Raw genomic sequence first — 23201 nt, forward strand, 5'->3', positions numbered from 1 at the left:
TTCAGTTGCTTCATTTACTATTATTTTCTCCCATTCTGAAGGCTGTCTTTTCACCTTGCTTATAGCTTCCTTTGTTGTGCAGAAGCTTTTAATTTTATTTATTTATTTATTTTTTTCTTATTTATTAGGACTTTATTCACAGTAGTTATTATTCTACTTTTTATTATCAGTCTGGAGAAAACCAGGTAAATACATTCAATCTTGATTAGTGGCAAACCAATTACTACCAACTTTGGGACACTTTGTGTTATGAATTATCATGATATACCATAAAATTCGGAGAAGGCAATGGCTCCCCACTCCATTACTCTTGCCTGGAAAATCCCATGGATGGAGGAGCCTGGTAGGCTGTAGTCCATGGGGTCGCTAAGAGTCAGACACGACGGAGCGACTTCCCTTTCACTTTTCACTTTTTTTTTTTTTTTAAATTTTATTTTTAAACTTTACAATATTGTATTAGTTTTGCCAAATATCAAAATGAATCCGCCACAGGTATACCTGTGTTCCCCATCCTGAACCCTCCTCCCTCCTCCCTCCCCATACCCTCCCTCTGGGTCATCCCAGTGCACCAGCCCCAAGCATCCAGTATCGTGCATCGGACCTGGACTGGCGACTCGTTTCATATATGATATTATACATGTTTCAATGTCATTCTCCCAAATCTCCCCACCCTCTCCCTCTCCCACAGAGTGCATAAGACTGATCTATACATCAGTGTCTCTTTTGCTGTCTTGTACACAGGGTTATTGTTACCATTTTTCTAAATTCCATATATATGCGTTAGTATACTGTATTGGTGTTTTTCCTTCTGGCTTACTTCACTCTGTATAATAGGTTCCAGTTTCATCCACCTTATTAGAACTGATTCAAATGTATTCTTTTTAATGGCTGAGTAATACTCCATTGTGTATATGTACCACTGCTTTCTTATCCATTCATCTGCTGATGGGCATCTAGGTTGCTTCCATGTCCTGGCTATTATAAACAGTGCTGCGATGAACATTGGGGTACATGTGTCTCTTTCCCTTCTGGTTTCCTCAGTGTGTATGCCCAGCAGTGGGATTGCTGGATCATAAGGCAGTTCTATTTCCAGTTTTTTAAGGAATCTCCACACTGTTCTCCATAGTGGCTGTACTAGTTTGCATTCCCACCAACAGTGTAAGAGGGTTCCCTTTTCTCCATACCCTCTCCAGCATTTATTGCTTGTAGACTTTTGGGTCACAGTCATTCTGACTGGCGTGAAATGGTACCTCATCGTGGTTTTGATTTGCATTTCTCTGATAATGAGTGATGTTGAGCATCTTTTCATGTGTTTGTTAGCCATCTGTATGTCTTCTTTGGAGAAATGTCTATTTAGTTCTTTGGCCCATTTTTTGATTGGGTCATTTATTTTTCTGGAGTTGAGCTGTAGGAGTTGCTTGTATATTTTTGAGATTAGTTGTTTGTCAGTTGCTTCATTTGCTCTTATTTTCTCCCATTCTGTAGGCTGCCTTTTCACCTTGCTAATAGTTTCCTTTATTTCCAATATTCTGGGAGGTGGGTCATAGAGGATCCTGCTGTGATTTATGTCGGAGAGTGTTTTGCCTATGTTCTCCTCTAGGAGTTTTATAGCTTTTTAACATGCTGTCTAGCTTGGTCATAACCTTTCTTCCAATGAGTAAGCGTCTTTTAATTTCATGGCTGTAGTCACCACATGCAGTGATTTTGCATCCCCCGCAAAATGAAGTCTACCACTGTTTCCACTGTTTCTCCATCTATTTGTCATGAAGTGATGGGACCAGATGCCATATCTTTGTTTTCTGAATGTTGAGCTTTAAGCCAACTTTTTCACTCTCCTCTTTCACTTTCATCAAGAGGATCTTTAGTTGGTCTTCGATTTCTTCCATAACGGTGGTGTCCTCTGCATATCTGAGGTTATTGATATTTCTCCCAGCAATCTTGACTCCAGCTTGTGCTTCATCCAGTCCGGTATTTCTCATGATGTATATAAGTTAAATAAGCAAGGTGACAATATACAGCCTTGATGTACTCTTTTGCCTATTTGGAACCAATCTATTGTTCCATGTCCAGTTCTAACTGTTGCTTCCTGACCTGAATATAAGTTTCTCAAGAGGCAGATCAGGTGGTCTGGTATTCCCATCTCTTTCAGAATTTTCCACAGTTTATTGTGATACACACAGTCAAAGGCTTTGGCATATCAATAAAGCAGAAATAGATGTTTTTCTGGAACTCTCTTGCATTTTCGATGACCCAACAGATGTTGGCAATTTGATCTCTGGTTCCTCTGCCTTTTCTAAAACCAGCTTGGACATCAGGAAGTTCATGGTTCATGTATTGTTGAAGCCTGGCTTGGAGAATTCTGAGTATTTCTTTGCTAGCATGTGAGATGAGTGCAGTTGTGCAGTAGTTTGAGCATTCTTTGGCATTGCCTTTCTTAGGGATTGGAATGAAAACTGACCTTTTCCAGTCCTGTGGCCACTGCTGAGTTTTCCAAATTTGCTGGCATATTGAGTGCAGCACTTTCACAGCAACATCTTTTAGGATTTGAAATAGCTCAGCTGGAATTCCATCACCTCCACTAGCTTTGTTCATAGTGATGCTTCCTAAGGCCCACTTGACTTCACATTCCAGGATGTCTGGCTCTAGGTGAGTGATCACACCAACGTGGTTATCTGGGTCATTAAGATCTTTTTTGTATAGATCTACTGTGTATTCTTGCCACCTCTTCTTAATATCTTCTGTTTCTATTAGGTCCATACCATTTCTGTGCTTTATTGTGCCCATCTTTGCATGAAATACTCCCTTGGTATCTCTAATTTTCTTGAAGAGACCTCTCATCTTTCCCATTCTACTGTTTTCCTGTATTTCTTTGCAATGATCACTGAGGAAGGCTTTCTTATCTCCTTGCTATTCTTTGGAACTCTGCATTCAAATGGGTACACATATCTTTCCTTTTTCTCCTTTGCTTTTCACTTCTCTTCTTTTCACAGCTATTTGCAAGGCCTCCTCAGACAGCCATTTTGCTTTTTTGCATTTCTTTTTCTTGGGGATGGTCTTTCTCCCTGTCTCCTGTACAATGTCACGAACCTCCATCCATAGTTCATCAGGCATTCTGTCTATCAGATCTAGTCTCTTAAATCTATTTCTCACTTCTACTGTATAATTGTTAGGAATTTGGTTTAGGTCATATCTGAATGGTCTAGAGGTTTTCTCTTCTCATTTAACTGGCTCAAATGCATTCCTTTTTATAGCTGAGTAATTTATTATTCAGTTCATCATAGGAGGGACAACTTTGTTCTTTTAATGTGAAACATTCGACAGTGCACTCCTTGGCTCCCTGACACCTTTGCTAAAACCAATTGGCATTTTACATTTATATATAAAGAAAGAGCTGTCATTTTGCTCCTTATTATAAAATGTTTGTAAATTATTAGATATGTTTAGATTTTTAAGTTACCATTATCTATCTTAGTTCCCTTCTCGCTTCTTTTGTGGCTCGGCTGGTAAAGAGTCCCCCTGCAATGTGGGAGACCTCGGTTCCATCCCTGGGTTGGGAAGATCCCCTGGAGAAGGGAAAGGCTACCCACCCCAGTATTCTGGCCTTCTGGCCTGGAGAATTCCATGTACTGTATAGTCTATGGGGTCGCAAAGATCAGACACGTGTAAGCAACTTTCACTTCACTTCATTATCTTAGTACATTATAGGGATGATCTGATTTAATTTTTAGAGAAGTTCCTTCTGTGAAGTAATACTATTATAACTCCATTTACCATTTCAGGAATGAGTCTTAGAGGCATTTAATGTTCTGCTGAACATTACAAACCAGTTTAGGGATGGAATCTTAAATGCACTTTTATCAGCATGGTTCCAGTTCTCAGACTTTGGGTAGTGTTTCTCAAGCCGAGATGGTTTTGCTCCTGGTCTTATTTGTCATTGTAAGATGGGATGCTGCTAAACACTCACAACACATGGATTACACTCAACACAAGTGTTTATCCTTCCCCAAATGTTAACAGTTAGGCAGTGAGAAAACTCATTTACACCAGCATCTTTCCAATTCCATTGTGCATACAAATCACCAGGAATTCTAATTCAAGGAAAATTCCAATTGAATGTCTCTTGGGCTCTAAGACTCTGCATTGCTAATAAGATCCTGAGCACTGTGAAGCTGCAGGTTCTAGTCTGTAGGTCATACTTGGAGTAACAAAGCTCTGGTCCTGTGTTACATTCAGTTACAGGAATGTTTCGGTGTTCTCTCCCCAAAATCATTTTTTTTTCTTGGCTCTACCACAGGGTACATGTGGGATCTTAGTTTCCTGACCAGAGATCAAACCCTCACCCCCCTCATTGGAAGATCAGAATTTTAACTGCTGGGCCATCATGGAAGTCCCCCCAAATTATCTTTGTATGTAGCTTTGAAAGAAAAGTTTTCACTCACTGCAGAAGCTGTGATAAATTCTGTTTAATTTTTATGTAAGGGCTTTTGAATGACAGCAAATAACATATAGCAGAAAAAGCCTTTGTAGTGGGCAGAATACGGGCCTTAAAATGCTGTCCACATACTAATACCATGAGCTTTTGAATATGCTAGCTTACAGCATAATGCTGGTAGATTAAAAAAATTGTTAATCATTGACCTTAAAATGAGAAGATTAGCTTGGATTATCCAGGTTGGTATAAAGTAACCCTAACAGTCCTCTAAATGTGTTGACTAGAGGAAGAGCTGGGATCAGAGAGAGAGTTGAAGATGCTATGCTACACATTTTGAAGATGACAAAATACTACCTGATGCGAAGAACTGACTCATTGGAAAAGACCCTGATGCTGGAAAAGATTGAGGGAAGGAGGAGAAGGGGATCACAGAGGAGGAGATGATTGGATGGCATCATAGACTCAATGGAAATGAGTTTGAGCAAGCTCTGGGAGATAATGAAATACAGGGAAGCCTTGAGTGCTTCAGTCCATGGGGTCTCAAAGAGTTGGACATGACTTAGTGACTGAACAACAATGAACAAAAACAACAAAAGAACCACTTGATCAGGAATACACAAGCCTACTAGAAAGTGATGTAGGAAAGTTTTCTTCCCTGGAGCTTCCAGATGGATCCCAGTTCTCACAGACACCTTGTATTCAGCCCATTGAGATGAAACTAGACTTTTGATTCTTAGAACTTTAATTTTTAAGGCACTAGTGCAATAATTTGTTATGCAACAGTAAGAATGAAATGTGTCACTGAGCCAATAAAATATGGCTCACAGGAACTGGGTTTAAGCTTCTCAATTCAGTCATTTAGTTTCCTCTGGATTATGGTATTTTGTGTGAGTGACCCACTTTAATAGGAGACAAAAATGAGAATCAGTTTGGATATGTTTGCCCTATTAGTTGGTGCACTGAGTTTCCATTCCATAAATATAAGCATGGGTCTGATTGTGAGGACTTAATTAAGATGTCATTTTTATCACAAGTAAGATCACACTGTTTTTGTTCAGTTGCTAAGTCGTGTTCAACTCTTTGTGATCCAACAGACTGTAGCCTGTCAGGCTCCTCTGTCCGTGGGATTTCCCAGGCAAGAATGTTAGAGTGGGTTGCCATTTTTTTCTCCAGGGGGTCTTCCCGACCCAGGGACTGAACCTGTGTTTCCTGCATTGGCAGGCGGATTCTTTGCCACTGAGCCACAAGGGAGGCCCATTTTAACTTAAATTATTTTGCCTAAACTTCTATATTCCTTGAATTTCATGTTAATTCAGACATTCATTATTTTTATTTCTTTATATTCCAACTTTCTTTAAAAGTTTCTTTTTTAGTATAAATTTATTTATTTTAGTTGGAGGCTAATTACTTTACAATATTGTATTGGTTTTGCCATACATTGACATGAATCTGCCATGGGTGTACACGTGTTCCCCATCCTGAACCCACATCCCACCTCCCTCCCCATACCATCCCTCTGGATCATCCCAGTGCACCAAGTTTCTTTCAACATTGGATTATAAATGTTTCTGTGTGCATGTTCTTATATGTATATTAATGTGTTTATTTGAGAGAAGATTATATACAATTAACGCACACACACATGCCTCTTACATATGAATTTTTTTTAGCTATACAGCTATTTTTACAGATTTCCTATTTTCTCACAGCATTCCTCAGAAGTTATGTTTATTATTCCACATTATCTTCAGAAGTAAGGAAACAGAGGCCAGGGGAATTCCATTTATTAAGAGGGATGGTACGGGGAGGGAGGAGGGAGGAGGGTTCAGGATGGGAACACGTGTATACCTGTGGCGGATTCATGTTGATATATGGCAAAATCAATAAAACATTGTAAAGTTAAAAAATAAAATAAAATTAAATTAAAAAAATAAAATTAAAAAAAGTACATATCAAAGCAGTAAAACTTATTGCATACCTTCTCAAGATATATAGAAATGGAACTAGGTTGTATATACTCTTAATTTTAATGACTTTTAACTGGGTTCACTTTATTCTCTGTAACTATGCTTTAATCGATTTGTCAGAATTTAAAAATTCCAGTATGCATATCATGGAAGTATCTGGAGCAAAAGTAACTGAATCACATCTAACAGGAGTGGGAAGTTTTGCTTCTAAATGAGATAAAGCAAAGCTTCTTATGTGGATATTAAAGTAGTTAATGACTTCCTAGATGGCTCAGTAGTAAAGAATCTGCCTGCCGATGCAGGAAATGCAGGAGACACGGTTCCATCCCTGGGTCAGGAAGATCCCCTGGAGAAGGAAATGGCAATTCACTTCAGTATTCTTTGCCTGGGAAATTCCACAGACAGAGGAGCCTGGTAGGCTTCAGTCCATGGGGTCGCAAAAGAGTCGGCCATGACTGAGCTACTGGGCACACACACATGTAAGGTAGTTATATTATATTAAGACAACTCACGTTAATAAACTCATTTCCCCCTAAAAACTGGGACATTAGCCTACATACATCAAAGGAGTTTTAGACAGAAGAGGAGTACAGCCTCACACGACATCATGGATGAATCTTAGAATCACAACATAGAGTTTCATGTCTGACTGCAGACTCATGGAGAGGAAGGGGGTGACAGAGGATGAGATGGTTGGATGGCATCATTGACTCAATGGGCATGAGTTTGAGCAAACTCCAGGAGATAGTGAAGGACAGGTAAGCCTGGCATGGTGCAGTTCATGGGGTCACAGGGAGTCAGATATGACTTAGGGACTGAAGAGCAAGAGACTCATGAAAAGCCCTGCAGAGATCAGGACAAGTCCCCATCCTATAATGCCATTAGATAATAGAGATGTTCTATTAATCAGTTCTATTTAGGCAAGTTTGTATGTAACAGTTGTTAACCAAACTTGAGCATCTCCCCTGAGTGCAGTAAAGCCAATCTACTGACACCAGGTTGTGTTGCAGCAAAGCACAGGGATTATTGTAGGGTCCCACACAAGGAGAATGAGCAACTCATGCTCAAAAGACCCCAAATCTCTGATACATTTCTGGAAAGAGGTTTTAAAGACAATGTGAGAGACTGGGTCAAAGTTGTGAGATCAGATTGTGTGCAATTATTCTGATTGATTGGTGGTAAGTTAACAGAATAATGTTTTTGGAATCATAGTCATCAATCTTCTTGTTCCAACTGGTCAGGGGTCTAGGTGCTTGTGGTCAGCATGCAGTTAAGATTTTCCACCTGATTGGAGTTTTAGACTCTTCAAGATGACTCAAGCATATGGTGCAAGAATTATCTATAGGCAGGGGTGGGATGATTTGAAAGAATAGCATGAAACATGTACCTCGCCATATGTAAAATAGATGATCAGTGCAAGTTCGATGAATGAAGCAGGACACTCAAAGCCAGTGTTCTGTGACAACCTAGAGGGATAGGATGGGGAGGGAGGTGGGTTCAGGTTGGAGGGGACGCATGTATATCTGTGGCTAATTCACATTGATGTTTAGCAAAAACCATCATAATCTTGCAAAGTAACTATCCCCCGATTAAATAAATTAATTAAAGAAAAAGAATAGCCAGAAAAATACCTTAATGTTAAGAAAAGGGAATTATCTATAGCCCTTGAAGAGGAGCAAAGGTCCTTAATTTTATTTTGTGAGTGCTAAGTCATTTTAGTCGTGCGACCCTACAGACCATAGCCTGCCAGGCTCCTCTGTCCATGGGATTCTCCAGGCAAAAATACTGGAGTGGGTTGTCATGCCCTCCTCCAAGGGATCTTCCTGACCCAAGGTCTGAACCTCCATCTCTTGAATTGGCAGGCAAATTCTTTACTACTAGTGCTACCTGGAAAGCCCTGACTTTGTCTTATGGCTAGGCTATTGCTATTTTGTGTTTTGTTTTGTTTAGTCACTAAGCTGTGTCTGATTCTTTGTGACTCCATGGATAGTAACCTGCCAGGCTCCTATGTCCATGGGATTTCCCAGGCAAAAATACTGGAGTGGGTTGCCATTTTCTTCTCCAGGGGATCGTCCCAATCCAGGGATCAAACCTGTATCTCTTGCATTGGTAGGCAGATATTTACTGTTGAGCCACCACGGAAGCTCAAAGGTCCTTGACTTTGTTTTGTTTTACTTGACACTTTTCCTTTGTTCTGCATTTTCACACTTTTCTGATTAAATCTGCTCTTTGGATCTCAGGGAAAGCCTAAGAGGCTTAAATTCTCAGCACACACGATGAAGGAGACTCAAGAGGGTCTGTCTCTGGGAAGACCCCACAAGATCTTGCTCAGTTTCACAGCTAACTGATATGATAATAAAATCGAATGGAATTGGAGGTGATTGTGATAGTCTCATTCTGCTTGTTGAAAACATTTGTTTGAAATTTGAAGATAACTGTCATGACTACTCTGCTGCTCAACTTTATTTTATATAAAATATGAAACAAAAAATATGTCAAAAATAAATTAAAAAAATGGAAAACTGACTCCCTTTGAGGTCATGTGGAGAGGCTGGAAAGATATGCATATTTGCACAACAGGAACCCAAGCTTTCCAGTGAGTCATCCTTATAAGGGTGATATATAATGGATGATATTAATACTGTTCATTCTCTGCCCTTTTAGCAGTTGTGAGAAAATTTTAAAGAGTGGAAGTTATTTCATTCTGAGGAATGGAAGGAATTATATGTTGTGGAGGCAGTGGAAATTTCAAACAGACACAAGAAAATGATTTAATAAAAAACCAAAACGTGCCTCCAGTCCTTCAGCTCAATGAATATTCCTTATAAATGAACACTGATGGTCCATATATTGATGAGTATGTGAACTGTCTGAAAAATACATCTTTTTCATAGACAGTATTTTGTTTCATCGTACTTAGGTTTAAGGCCGTGCATGCTTAGTCACTTCAGTTGTGTTCTACTCTTTGTGACCCAATGGACCATAACTACCAGGCTTCTCTGTTCATGGGATTCTCCAGGCAAGAATACTGGCATGTGTCCCGTAACCCCAGGGAACCTTCCCGACCCAGAAATTGAACCCATATCTCCTGTGTCTCTTGAATTGTTAAGTGGGTTCTTTATAACTAAGCATCACCTGGGAAGACCACCCTAAGGCCATAATTAGCCATATTATATCTATCTATTTACTCATAGGTGACTTCAGAGTAGATTCCACTTAGAGATGTATTTTATTGTCAGATATTTCTAGTGACAGAGTAGACTCAAGGCTATAGTAGACAGAGTAGACTCAAGGCTGTACAGAAAATAAGAGCTTAATGAGTAGAAAATACCCTTGATCAGTGATAACAACCAGTCTGTTAAATATGGATTATCAAAAAGAGCAATTAATGTAGTGATATGTAAAGAATGACTTTTGCAAAAGTTAGAAATGATGGTCTCAGATTTTCATCCATTGTAGACTTATAAATAGTTCTGATTGCCAAGAAGTTTTCTTCCCACTTATGGGATGATGCAGCTCATGATTATTTCTTTTAGTCAAACAAAATAAAAAATACTCAATATGACATATTTTATTTTAGAGGAAATAATTAAGAGATCCATGTAGATTCTTGAGATAAATGGGTATTTTCATATATTTCACATCCAAGATTGGAAATGCAACTGTGAGAGTATGAAAATGAAAAAGGGAAAAATCATGCATATCACAGATATGACAAAACACATGAGTGTGTGGTACACATTGTGTGAAGTCAAAATCAAAATAGAAATTTCAAGGAAAATAAAAGAGGCAATGTTCTACTTCCACAATATGATCAAAGACTGGCAATGTTTGGCACAGGTTTTGAGCTCTGCTATCATGGGCACTTCTTAAGCCCCAAAACAAAATGACATTTTAGAGCTACCTCTTCAAAGAGTATTTTCAGACCCATCTTTAAGTCTTTATTTCTCAGACTGTAGATGAAGGGGTTCAGCATGGGTGTGACCACGGTGTACATCACCGAGGCTGTTGCACTTGAGTGTAAGCTGTGGGTACCAGCAGAGCTAAGGTACACTCCTAAACCTGTACAATAAAATAAGGAGACAACGGAGAGGTGAGATGCACAGCTGGAAAATGCTTTATACTTGCCCTGAGCTGATGAGATTCCATGTATGGAGGAAAGTACCTTATAATATGAGTAAAGGATACCAGAGAGGGGACCACCGGCCAGTAGGACAGCTGCAAAATAGATCAGTATGTTGTTGAGAAAGGGGTCAGAACTAGCAAGTTGTATTATCTGATTGAGTTCACAGAAAAAGTGGGGGATTTCTAAGACTGTACAGAAGGACAGTCTCAACACCATTAAGCTTTCTAACAAGGAATGCAGGATACTGATGATCCATGACACCAGCACCAACAATCCATAGAGCTGGGGGTTCATGATGACTGTGTAGTGCAGGGGATGGCAGATGGCCACAAAGCGGTCATAGGCCATCACAGTCAGCAGTAAAATGTCCAGTACTATAAAGAGTGTGAAAAAATACACCTGGGTGATGCAGCCTTCAAATGTTATGACTTTGCTCTGGGTCTGGATGTTCCACAGCATCTTTGGGATGGTGGTGGAGGTGAAGCAGATGTCTACAAAGGACAGGTTGGAGAGGAAGAAGTACATGGGGGTGTGGAGGTGGGAGTCTGAGCTGACGGCCAGGATGATGAGCAGGTTTCCAAACACAGTGATCAGGTACATGGAGAGAAAAAGTCCAAATATGAGAGATTGAAGTTCTGGTTCCTCTGAAAATCCCAGAAGGTGAAATTCTGAAACCCCCGTTAGGTTCTTTGGTTCCATTTGGTGGTTTGACTACCAGGAAAGGGGAAAATTACGTGACTATTTTCACACAAATGGGCATTCCTCACATGATTGAATTGCTATCTTTTATATTTTCCCATAAAGATATTAATGTCAATATTTTGTTCACAGATTTTGTGTACTTTAGGTAAACTACCCACTTCAGTATTCTTGGGCTTCCCTTGTGGCTCAGCTTGTAAAGAATCTGCCCGCAATGCTTGAGACCTGGGTTCAATCCCTGGGTTTGGAAGAACCCCTGGAGAAGGGAAAGGCTACCCACTCCAGTATTCTGGCCTGGAGAATTCCATGGACTGTATAGTCCATGGCGTCTCAAAGAGTCGGACACGACTGAGCGACTTTCACACTTCACGAGGTAAACTCCTGTGTCATCTCTAATTAGCAGACTTGTCTAAGAGTCAGTGTTTTCCCCAAGATGTCACATATTCAGAGTTTTAGTGAGAAATTCTTTCATGCATCTGAAAAATATAAGTTGAATAGTGACAATGTCCAAAGTACTGTCTATGCAGGGAATGTAGTTTGCTAAAAACAAAAGCTCCTAAGATCCCATTTTGGAGACAGAATATAAGCCAACAAAAATTATATAGCATATCAGATGGTGACAGGTGTTATGTAGAAAAAGGAAGGAGGTATGACGTAGAGAGTCGAAAGGGAGTGTGATTTTTCATGTCTGTTTAGGCAAGACCTGTGAACAAGGTGCTATTAGATCAGAGACCTCAAGGATGACAGAATTAGGGCCATGAGCATACCTGGGGCAGTGCATCTTGGCAAGGGAGCAGCTAATTTGAAGGTCCTGAAGAAGGTGCTTGTTTAAGATGTTCCAGTCCAAAAAAGAAAGCCAGTCTGGTGAGGGACATGAGCAGGAGGGAGGGGAGAGATGGTGTCAGATGTTGAGGAACAAGGTGTTCTCCCTCCTGCCACTGAAACATCAAGTCACAAAGGAGTTCTTCATCCATGTTATGTATCTTCTATATTTTAAGGAATTCACTGTTAGAAAAAGCCATATGAGAGACAATTGAAGGAAAATGCAAAACCAAATACCAAATGAAAAGTTTAGAATCATTGTTGTTCAGTCGCAACTGAGAGGGTAACAAGGCAGGAAGGCTAGGGGTCTCCAAATGGAAGAAATAGGCTGCAAGTGCCAGCCATTTTTTAATCTCTCTTAACCGGCAGGAGGAAACAAACTACAAGCGTGAGACCTTTTCCCCCTTCTCTATACAAAATTAAAAGGCAGTTTCTTTTAAAATTCTGTGTTGCCATGAAAACACCTGATTCCACCTGAACTTAACTTTTTCAAACCTTGAGCTAACTATGTGCACTGGGATGACCCAGAGGGATGGTATGGGGAGGGAGGAGGGAGGAGGGTTCAGGATGGGGAGCACATGTATACCTGTGATGGATTCATTTTGATATTTGGCAAAACTAATACAATTATGTAAAGTTTAAAAATAAAATAAAATTAAAAAAATATTCCTTGCTCTGGATCTACTCATTATAGTGAAATGCACTTCTTTGAAAAATATCCTACTTCACTGTACATCCCTCCATAGCTAGTAACCTATATCTGTTAATTACAAAGTAACCTTGTACTTATGCCCCATTTTTACTGAAAGCACTTTGTACCTCTCATTCCCTGTTCTTATTGGGCTTCCATGTCCATCATTTAATGGTCACTGTTGACTCCTGGATTGTTGAGTTCAGTATTTACTTCTATGCATAGTGAAATAATCCATTAATTTATCAGTCAAAACAACAAGCAACTGCAGTGATCATGACTCTGTGTTTAGTCTACATTGGTGCTTAGGTGAATTCAGGTCAATATTTGTGGCTGTCATTCCATTTGACTGTCTCTTGTAGTATTTACTGGTCTCTTGAACTCACCTGGGTGGAGTTTCTGATAGCAAGATCTCAACATACATGGCCCAACTCATCTTAATAGAGACAGAGACTCTGTCTATAGACTAGATTGTGGAGTCAGGTATTGGTCCCCCAACTAGAGCTCTGACTCTGCAAGCACCAACCAATCTAGTCCAAGGTTGCACAGGCAGAGGGACTGCAGCACAGGAAATATTTATGGCTCCTTATGTCTGCTAGTTAGCATGTTTCCCTTTTGTAACTACTATCTCTAATAATTGATTTCCCTGTGGGAAAGTGGTCTGGACAGAATGGAAACGTTTCCAGTTCATACTCTGTGTCTGGGACACAATGTTACAAGCCAGATGAATTCAGTATTCAGTGTTTATTACTTCTTTAATAAATTCACCAGTCTTCCAGAGGAATAAGCCTTAAGGTCTCAACACCTCACCCCGTCTCTGAGTTCAAATTTTCTCCAGAGTCTAAGCTTGAGGACTGTCTTGGTTAGATCCCTAATCAAGGCACTGACTTCACTCCTGGTGAGCCACAGCCCTTCACGTCTAGAGAAAATTAGCATTTCCATCTTCAAAAGTGGGATAACTTTATTCCTTAATAGAAAACTTTGGACTGTGTTGTGCTTGGATTTATGACAGTTTTGGCAAAACAGGAACTTCATACTTACAGCACCAGCTAAGAGCTGCCAGGAAGTCCCTCATTAGAAAATGTTTGTTATAAGAGTTGTATGGATTTTAGTACTATATAGGGACTGCATAACTTAATATTTAAAAAACTCCATTCTATGTAATTAGTTAGTTTGGTCACTCAGTCATGTCTGACTCCTTGTGATCCCATGGACTGCAGCACGCCAGTCTTCCCTGTCCATCACCAGCTCCTAGAGCTTGCTCAAACTCATGTCCATCGAGTCGGTGATGCCATCTAACCATCTCATCCTCTCTTGTCCCCTTCTCCTGCCTTCAGTCTTTCCCAGCATCAGGGTCTTTCCCAATGAATCAGTTCTTTGAATCAGGTGGCCAAAGTATTGGAGTTTCAGCTTCAACATCAGTCCTTCCAATGAATATAGGACTGATTTCCTTTAGGATGGACTGGTTGGATCTCCTTGCAGTCCAAGGGGCTCTTAAGAGTCTTCTTCAACACCACAGTTCAAAAGCATCAATTCTTCAGTGGTCAGATTTCTTAATAGTCCAAGAATATAAGCCAGCAAAAATTATGTAGCATGACAGCTGGTGGTGGGTGGTATGAAGAAAAAGAAAGGAGGTATGATGTACAGAGTCAAAAGGGAGTGTGATTTTTCATGTATGTTTAGGTAAGACCTATGAACAAGGTGTTATTAGAACAGAGACCTCAAGGATGACAGAACTAGGCCCATGAGCATACCTGGGGCAGTGCATCTTGGCAAGTGAGCAGCTAATTTGAAGGTCCTGAAGAAGGTGCTTGTTTAAGATGTCCCAGTCCAGAAAAGGAAGCCAGTCTGGTGAGGGACATGAGTAGGAGGGAGAGTGAGGAGAGATGGTGTCAGAGAATGTTGAGGAACCAGGTGGGCTCCCTCCTGCTGCTGAAACTTCAAGTCACAAAAAAACTTCATATATGTTTTTTACCTTCTGAATTTTCTGAAATTCAATATTAATAAAGCCATATGAGAGACAATTAATGGAAAATCCGAAACCAAATTCTAAAGAAAAGGTTATGATAATTATAACAATATCACTAATTCAATTTTTTATAACAAGACATTGAAAGAGATAATACGACAGCAAGTTGTTATGAGATGGAAGCACTAAGTTAGAATTTCCTCTTAGAAACATATGGAATCCAATATGCATATGGAAAATAAGGGTGATATTTATTCAAATGTAAAGAAGAGAAGTTTTCAAATGGGGCTGAACATGATGCAACTTTTAGAGTAGGTCTAGAACGAAAGGGCCATAAGGAGTAAGAGATGTGGAAAGTAGTTCAAAATATGCAAAAGTGTGATTTATCTGTACCACATAGGAAGAAGAACATCCCTTTTCTTTTTTGTTTAAGGCAAGGATTTGCAAGTGAAGAATATTTAAGTGATGGCTCAATTCCATCAGTTAAAAAAATTGGAGAGAGCATAAGATGACTGATGCAGGTTTTACCACACAAAATTAAATTCTCAGACATTCTACACAAATAATTGTATACATACATGACATACCTAAGGGCGAACAGCAATCTTGATCATAAAAATCCAATTTCTAGTTTGAAAGCATATATTAAAAAAAAAAAAAAACAAGAACAAAAACTTGCTGAATTTGCTATATGAAAGCAAAGAAGTTGAACAGTCAGGTTTAAAAGGAGGAAGTAATGGGCTGATGATTCTACCGGATCAAATCAGTCAATCCTAAAGGAAATCAGTCCTTAATATTCATTGGAAGGACTGATGCTGAAGCTGAAGCTCCAATACTTTGGCCACTTGATGCAAAGAACTGACTCATTGGAAAAGACCCTGATGCTAGGAAAGATTGAAGGCAGGAGGAAAAGGGGATGATAGAGGATAAGATGGTTGGATGGCATCATCGACTAGATGGACGTGAGTATGAGCAAGCTCTGGGAGTTGGTGAAAGACAGGGAAGCCTGGCATGCTGCAGTCCATGGGGTCACAGAATCAGACATGACTGAGTGACTGAATTGAACAGAACAGAACTGAAACAAACGATTCTATGCATATATTTAATCTTATAGGTAATGAAATAATTGTAGGTTAAGCTCTTTGTCATACAATTTTGATGTAATAAAATTTTTTTATTTGAATATTAGGAAGGAGGAGACACTGAAATGTATGCCTCATCAAGGGCTGTTGCAGGGAAATGTTTGCCAGCATTCTAGGTCTGGATCTCATTCATCATAGTCAAATATGCTTCTCCTTAGAAAAGCATCCTACATCACTGTACATCCCTCCACCAGCTAATTCCCTATATGTCTACTTTTCCTGCCCATACTCTGTGTCTAGGATACAGAGGATATAGTTTTACATTTTATGCACACCGAATTGTCTTAACCTGAACTTTTGAATGAGAAGTGAATGAATTCATTTCATATGCATAATCAATTCTATCTTTTTAATACAAGGACCCATGAATCACATCAAATAATATACTTCTGAAAAAGTTTGAATTGATATATTAAAAGAAGATATATATATATATATATGTATATAATCAAGACAAATTGAAAGGTATTCAACAAATTAAAAGGTATTATTGTTGTTTAGTTGCTAAGTCATTTCTGACACTTTGCAACCCCATGGACTGTAGCCTGTCAGGCTCCTCTGTTCATGGGCTTTCCAAGGCAAGAATACTGGAGTGGGTTACTTCTTTCTTGTAAATTTATTCTCCATTTATATCCATGCTCTTAATGGGACTGTAAATTGGTGCAGCTACTATGGAAAAGAGTAGGGAGACTGCTCAAAAAATTAAGCATAAAATTACCTTATGATCCAGCTATTCCAATTTGATTATTTATCCTAAAAATATGAAATCACAAATTGGAAAAGATATATGTGCCCCTAAGTCCATCACAACATTATTTTTGATAGCCATGTATAGAAACAACTTAAGTGCCCATTATTGGATGAATGGATAAAGAAGAAGGCACATATGTATGTAAAATGTAATCCTACTCAGCTATATAATGATGAAATCTTAGAGGAGGAGATTAAGATGGCAGAGTAAGAGGATGTGGACCCCACCTTGCCCACAAACACATAAGAAAATAATCTGCATGTGGCATAAATACACAACTATATTTAAAACTGGAGAAAGAAATAGCAACCCATTCCAGTATTCTTGCCTGGAGAATCCCATGGACAGAGGAGCCTGGCAGGCTACAATCTATAGGGTCACAAAGAGTTGGACACTACTGAGTGACTAACACACACATATTTAAAATAGATAACTAATAAGGACCTACTGTATAGCACAAGGAACTCTATTCATACTCTGTAATCACTTACATGAGAAAAAAGCTAGAAAGAGTGTATACGCATACATGTATAACAGATTCACTTCTCTGTATCCCTGAAATTAGCACAGTGTTGTAAATCAATTAAGTAAAGTCGCTCAGTCGTGTCCGACTACTTGCGACCCCATGGACTGTAGCTTACCAGGTTCCTCTGTCCATGGGATTTTCCAGGCAATAGTACTGGAGTGGATTGCCATTTCCTTCTCCAGGGGATCTTCCCAGGATCCCTTCTCCAGGGATCGAACCCGGGTCTCCCGCATTGTACACAGACGCTTTACCATCTGAGCCACTAGGGAAGTCTGTAAATCAATTATATCACAGTAAAAAGTTTTTAAAAGTAGATGCATTAAAAAAAATCTGTGATAAAATTCAACATCCATTCATGATAACAATCCTCATCAAAGTGGGTATCAGTTCAGTTCAGTCGCTCAGTCATGTCAGACTCTTTGCGACCCCATGAACCGCAGCATGCCAGGCCTCCCTGTCCAATACCAGCTCCTGGAGCTCACTCAAACCCATGTCCATCGAGTCAGTGATGACATCCAACCATCTCATCCTCTGTCGTCCCCTTCTCCTCCTGCCTTCAATCTTTCCCAGCATCAGGGTCTTTTCAAATGAGTCAGCTCTTCACATCAGGTGGCCAAAGTATTGGAGTTTCAGCTTTAGCATCAGTCCTACCAGTGAACACCCAGGACTGATCTCCTTTAGGATGGACTGGTTGGATCTCCTTGCAGTCCAAAGGACTCACAAGAGTCTTCTCCAACACCAGTTGGAGAAGTTCAACACAGTTCAAAAGCATCAATTCTTCGGTGCTCAGTCTTCTTCACAGACCAACTCTCACATCCATACATGACCACAGGAAAAACCATAGCCTTGACTAGACGAACCTTTGTTGGCAAAGTAATGTCTCTGCTTTTGAATATGCTATCTAGGTTGGTCATAACTTCCCTTCCAAGGAGTAAGCGAATTTTAATTTCATGGCTTCAGTCACCATCTGCAGTGATTTTGGAGCCCGGAAAAATAAAGTCAGCCACTGTTTCCCCATCTATTTGCCATGAAGTAATGGGACCAGATGCCATAAACTTCGTTTTCTGAATGTTGAGCTTTAAGCCAACTTTTTCACTGTCCTCTTTCACTTTTATCAAGAGGCTCTTTAGTTCTTCTTCAATTTCTGCCATAAGGGTGGTATCATCTGCATATCTGAAGTGGGTATAGAGGGAACATATCTCAGAAAAATGGCATTTATGACCTAAACACAGCCAAGCTCATATTCTACAGTGAAAAGCTAAGAGTCTTTCCTCTAAATTCAGGAACATGACAAGGATGCCCACTCTCTCTACTTCTAGTATCCACTCCTAATACTTCAAAATACTTACGACATTTCCCACAGAAATGTAATAAATATTCCTAAAATTCAAGGCTTCCCTGGTGACTCAGATGGTGTAGAATTGGCCTGCAATGCAGGAGACCCAGGTTTGATCCCTTGGTCAGGAAGATCCTCTGGAGAAGGAAATGGCAACCCACTTCAGTATTCTTGCCTGGAGAACCCCATGGACAGAGGGGCCTTGGTGGGTTACAGTCCATTGGGTCACAAAGAGTTGGACACAATTGAGGGGCTAAAACACATACATGGCTAAAATTCATACGGAACCACAAAAGAATCTGAATAGTCAAAGCAATCGCAAAACAAAGCCAATCAACCAACCAACCAAAAAAAAAAAAAAAAATCCCCATGACAACGAAATTGGGTTTATCATTCTCCTAAACTTCAGGCTGTACTGCAAAGCTACAGTCATCAAAATGGCATGGTACAGTCACATACAATCAACAGAACAGAGAGCTGAGAAATAAACCACACACTTATGGTCAACTAACCTATGACAAAGTAGGTAAGGATATTAAAAAAAAAACAAGAGTCTTTCAACAAGTGGTCCTGGGAAAATTGGACAGCTACATGTAAAGAATTACATTAAAATGTTTCTCACACCATATACAAAAATAAACACAAATGGATTAAAGACTTAAAGGTAAGACTGGAAACCATAAAAACCATAGAAGAAAGCATAGGTAGAACAGTCTTTGACCTAAATCATAGCAATATTTTTTTGGATCTGTCTTCTCAAGCAAAGGAAATAAAAGAAAAAAGTAAACAAATGTGACCTAATTAGACTTGAAAGCTTTTGCAAAGCACAGAAAGCTATTCACCATGAGGAGACAACTTACTGGAGAGCTTGCTGATACAACAATCAAAGTAAACAAATGTGAATTGTAAACATCTGCTATTTCTTATTTCTGGCATTTGCATCAATATTTAAGATATCATTCATGACCATTCTGTTTTTCAGGTTTACTTCAAAAAACTGTATTAAAATGTGATTCCATTGAGGTTACTTTCCAGGAAACCAGGAGAGATTGGAATAAAATAAATTCTTGGGGAGAAAAATTGGTGAGTCTGAATTACAGGCTAGGAAGGAATTAACCTCTCTTGTCAGTTGCCCTTTGATCATAATAATTGAAGAGATTTCTGATCATAATGAGGACTTCTAATGGATGGTATTCAAATGTACACTCGTTTTTTTTCTATTATGGCTAACTTTAGGAAAGAGTGAGGTGTTTAATTTAGAGCTATGGAAAAACTTGTGAGTGGGCAGCACTGGAAATTTTCAAGGGGAAACAGGAATATAATACAGTAAGTTTCCTAGATATGAATGAATTCCTTTCCAAGAGTGTGTCCATAAGTCCAATTTGTTCAGAAGTCCAACATAATTAGCATACCCAATGAACACAATCAGTTACATAGTACTATACTATAATCAGTTTCCCTGGAGAAATGGCAACCCACTCCAGTATTTTTGTCTGGGAAATCCCATGGACAGAAGAGCCTTGTAGGCTACAGTTGATGGAGTCACAAAGCGTCAAACACAACTGAGTGACTAAACCACCACCATCACTATAATAGGTTCATACAACTTTTCACACAAATAACACATGAAAAACAAGTACAAAACATAAAGAAAACCATCTTAAGCTTACTGTATAGTGCCTTGAGAAGTAGTAGTAGAGTATAGCTGGCATATAGGCTTTGGCTTTGAGTGAACAGACAAGAAGAATTATTAACTGGAGGAGGGAGAGGAGATTGGAGATGGTAGAGCTGAAGGATCATTAGCAGTAGGAGATGGAAGCTGAAATTTCACTCATACCTGATGCTGATGGCACAGGTTCTTTTTTTTTTATTTTTTTTATTTTTTAGAGGTCCATGGCCTCAGTAACTAGAGCGACGTAACGCAGAGGCCCGAGCCCCAACTGCGATCATGGCACAGGTTCTGATTCCTTGCTGGATTCATTTGATCTACCCTTTTGAAAAAAAGTTCCCTCATAGGTCCCAGGCTACTCTGGTAGCTCAGTTGGTAAAGAATCTGCCTGCAATGCAGGAGACCCTGGTTCAATTCCCAGGTCAGGAAGTTCCCCAGGAGAAGGGATAGGTTACCCACTCCAATATTCTCTGCCTTCTCTGGTGGTTCAGATGGTAAAAAAATATACCTGCAATGCAGGAGACCTGAGTTTGATCCCAGCTTCGGAAGAGCCTCTGGAGAAGGGCATGGCAACCCACTTCAGTATTCTTGCTTGGAGAATTCCATGGACAGAGGAGCCTGGTGACTATAGTCCTTGGGGTTGCAAAGAGTTGGACACGGCTAGCACTTGAAAAAACAATCTGCTGATGTCTTGGTGTAGTGTTTTCTCCCATCAGAGATGACATGGCAGTACTGGATTGCATTCTGAATGGCTGCTGCAACCTTCGTGTACCATTCTACATTCAGGTCCTGCACCTCAAAAACTAATTTGTTCTTGTTGTTCAGTCACTTAGTCATGTCTGACTCTGTGAGACCCCCTGGAGAGTCCATGGAATCCCCCAGGCCAGGATACTGGAGTAGGTAGCCTTTCCTTTCTCCAGGGCATCTTCCCAACTCAGGGATTGAACCCAGGTCTCCCGCATTGCAGGTGGATTCTTTACCATCTGAGCCACAAGAAAAGCTCAGTTTCTGCTGTATGACAAAGTAAATTAGCTACATGTATACATATATTCCCTCCCTCTTGAACAGGCTTTCCTGTTCATCACCATTTCCCAGAGTTTATTCAGACTCACGTCCATTGAGTCAGTGATGCCATCCAACCATCTCATCCTGTCACCCCTTCTCCTCCTGCCCTCTATCTTTCCTAGCATTGGAGTCTTTTCCAATGAGTTGACTCTTTGCGTCAAGTGCCCTCTTAAATAAAGAAAATCCCCTAGCTATTTTCTGTGTTGTGATTCCCTCTGGTTCTTCAGTTACATCTTCTTTCTCTTGTCTTAATCTTTTCTCTGGTCCTCCAATTCCTTCAATTCCTCTCTCCAGTATCTTAGTTATTTTCATTTTCGTTTCCATCATTTTTACTCGGTGCTTCTTAGCAGTACCAACAACATCACCACTGCTTTTATGCTTGCTTCTGGACATCCTCAGATTGAAATAAAGAGAGTTACTTACCCTATACAGCACTGTACTGTAAAGTACACAAAAGCACAACCACTTGTAGAGGAGGCACACATGTGACAACATATGCAAGACACTTTATATTTTATTTGAGAACAAATTGTTCTTAAGAAACACATCTCTTCATAGGATAATGGGAATTTCCCAGTTGTTCAGATCCAAGGTTGAGAATAAATCTGAGAAAGTGGGAAAACCATAAAACAGAAAAACTCTTGTATATGAAAGAGAGTGAGTACACATTTCAATAAAGTGAGTGACATAAACTGTATGGATATGTTGAAATAAAATAAATGAAAATTCCAGGAAATAAATAGAAGGAGCAAGTTCTACTTTCACAGCCAGATCAAAGAATCTGATCAAAGATTTGCAATTTCAAGCACTGGATCTCTGAATCCTTCAATTATGTGCCTTTCTTTATCTCAGGACAAGTGTCCTTTTTATAGCTGCCATTCTGAAGAATGCCTTCAGAGCCCTCTTTATGTCTCTATTCCTTAGACTGTAGATGAAAGGATTCAGCATGGGTGTGACCACAGTGTACATCATTGATGCTGTTGCACTTGACTGGGAGCTGTGGGTAGCAGCAGAGCTAACATACACTCCTAGGCTTGTACAGTAAAATAAGAAGACAACTGAGAGGTGAGATACACAGGTGGAAAATGCTTTATACTTCCCCTGAACAGATGAGATTCTGTGGATGGAAGACGCTATCTTAGTGTAAGAGTAAAAGATTCCAGTGAGGGGACCACCAGCTAGCAGCACAGCTGTGATGTATATCACCAAGTCATTGGGAAAGCTGTCAGAACAGGCAAGTTGGACCATCTGATTGAGTTCACAGAAATAGTGAGGGATTTCCAACTCTTCACAGAAGGACAGTCTTAACACCATTAAGGTCTGTAACAATGAATGCAGGACACTGATGGCCCAGCTAACCAGAACCAAAATTCTACAGACTTTTGGATTCATGATGACCGTATAGTACAGGGGGTGACAGATGGCTGCAAAGCGGTCATAGGCCATTACTGTCAGGAGGAAGTCATCCAACCCTGCAAACAGCATTAAAAAATACACCTGAGTGATGCAGGCTTCATAGGTTATAACTTGGCTTTGGATGTAGATGTTCCATAGCATTTTGGGGATGGTGGTGGAGGTGAAGCAGATGTCTACAAAGGACAAGTTGGTGAGGAAGAAGTACATGGGGGTGTGGAGGTGGGAGTCTGAGCTGATGGCCAAGATGATGAGCATGTTTCCAAACACAGTGATCAGGTACATGGAGAGAAAAAGCCCAAATATGAGGGGTTGTAGTTCTGATTCCTCTGAGAATCCCAGGAGAAGAAATTCTGAAGGTCTTGTTAAATTCCTTTGTCCCATGTTTTGGAGGTGACTACAAAGAAAGGGGAAAATGACATGTTTAACTTGCATCCTCACATTACTGAAATGCTACCACTTATATTTTGTGGTTAAAAATTAATTTCAGTATTTTGTTCTTGGATTTGGCAGAGTATACAGTCTTGAAAAACCAATTCTCCTAAAATCCAGTCATGGAGAAAGCATATAGGAAATAAAAAAGTACAGCGTGT

At 39.8% G+C, this 23201-nt stretch overlaps 2 protein-coding genes across 2 annotated transcripts; both read right to left on the minus strand.

Annotated features, from left to right (window-relative positions):
• Positions 1–10255: 10255 nt before the first annotated feature.
• LOC133251795 (olfactory receptor 7A17-like) lies at positions 10256–11224 on the minus strand. Its single transcript, XM_061424585.1, has one exon. It carries the CDS (start codon positions 11222–11224, stop codon positions 10256–10258), a length of 969 nt encoding a protein of 322 aa, XP_061280569.1.
• A 10814-nt stretch (positions 11225–22038) lies between these two features.
• On the minus strand, positions 22039–22994 carry LOC133251796 (olfactory receptor-like protein OLF4). The gene has a single exon (XM_061424586.1). It carries the CDS (start codon positions 22990–22992, stop codon positions 22039–22041), a length of 954 nt encoding a protein of 317 aa, XP_061280570.1. The 5' UTR covers positions 22993–22994.
• Positions 22995–23201: the final 207 nt, after the last annotated feature.

Source organism: Bos javanicus, chromosome 7 (genome assembly GCF_032452875.1).
Source record: "Bos javanicus breed banteng chromosome 7, ARS-OSU_banteng_1.0, whole genome shotgun sequence".
NCBI classification, from domain to species: domain Eukaryota; kingdom Metazoa; phylum Chordata; class Mammalia; order Artiodactyla; family Bovidae; genus Bos; species Bos javanicus.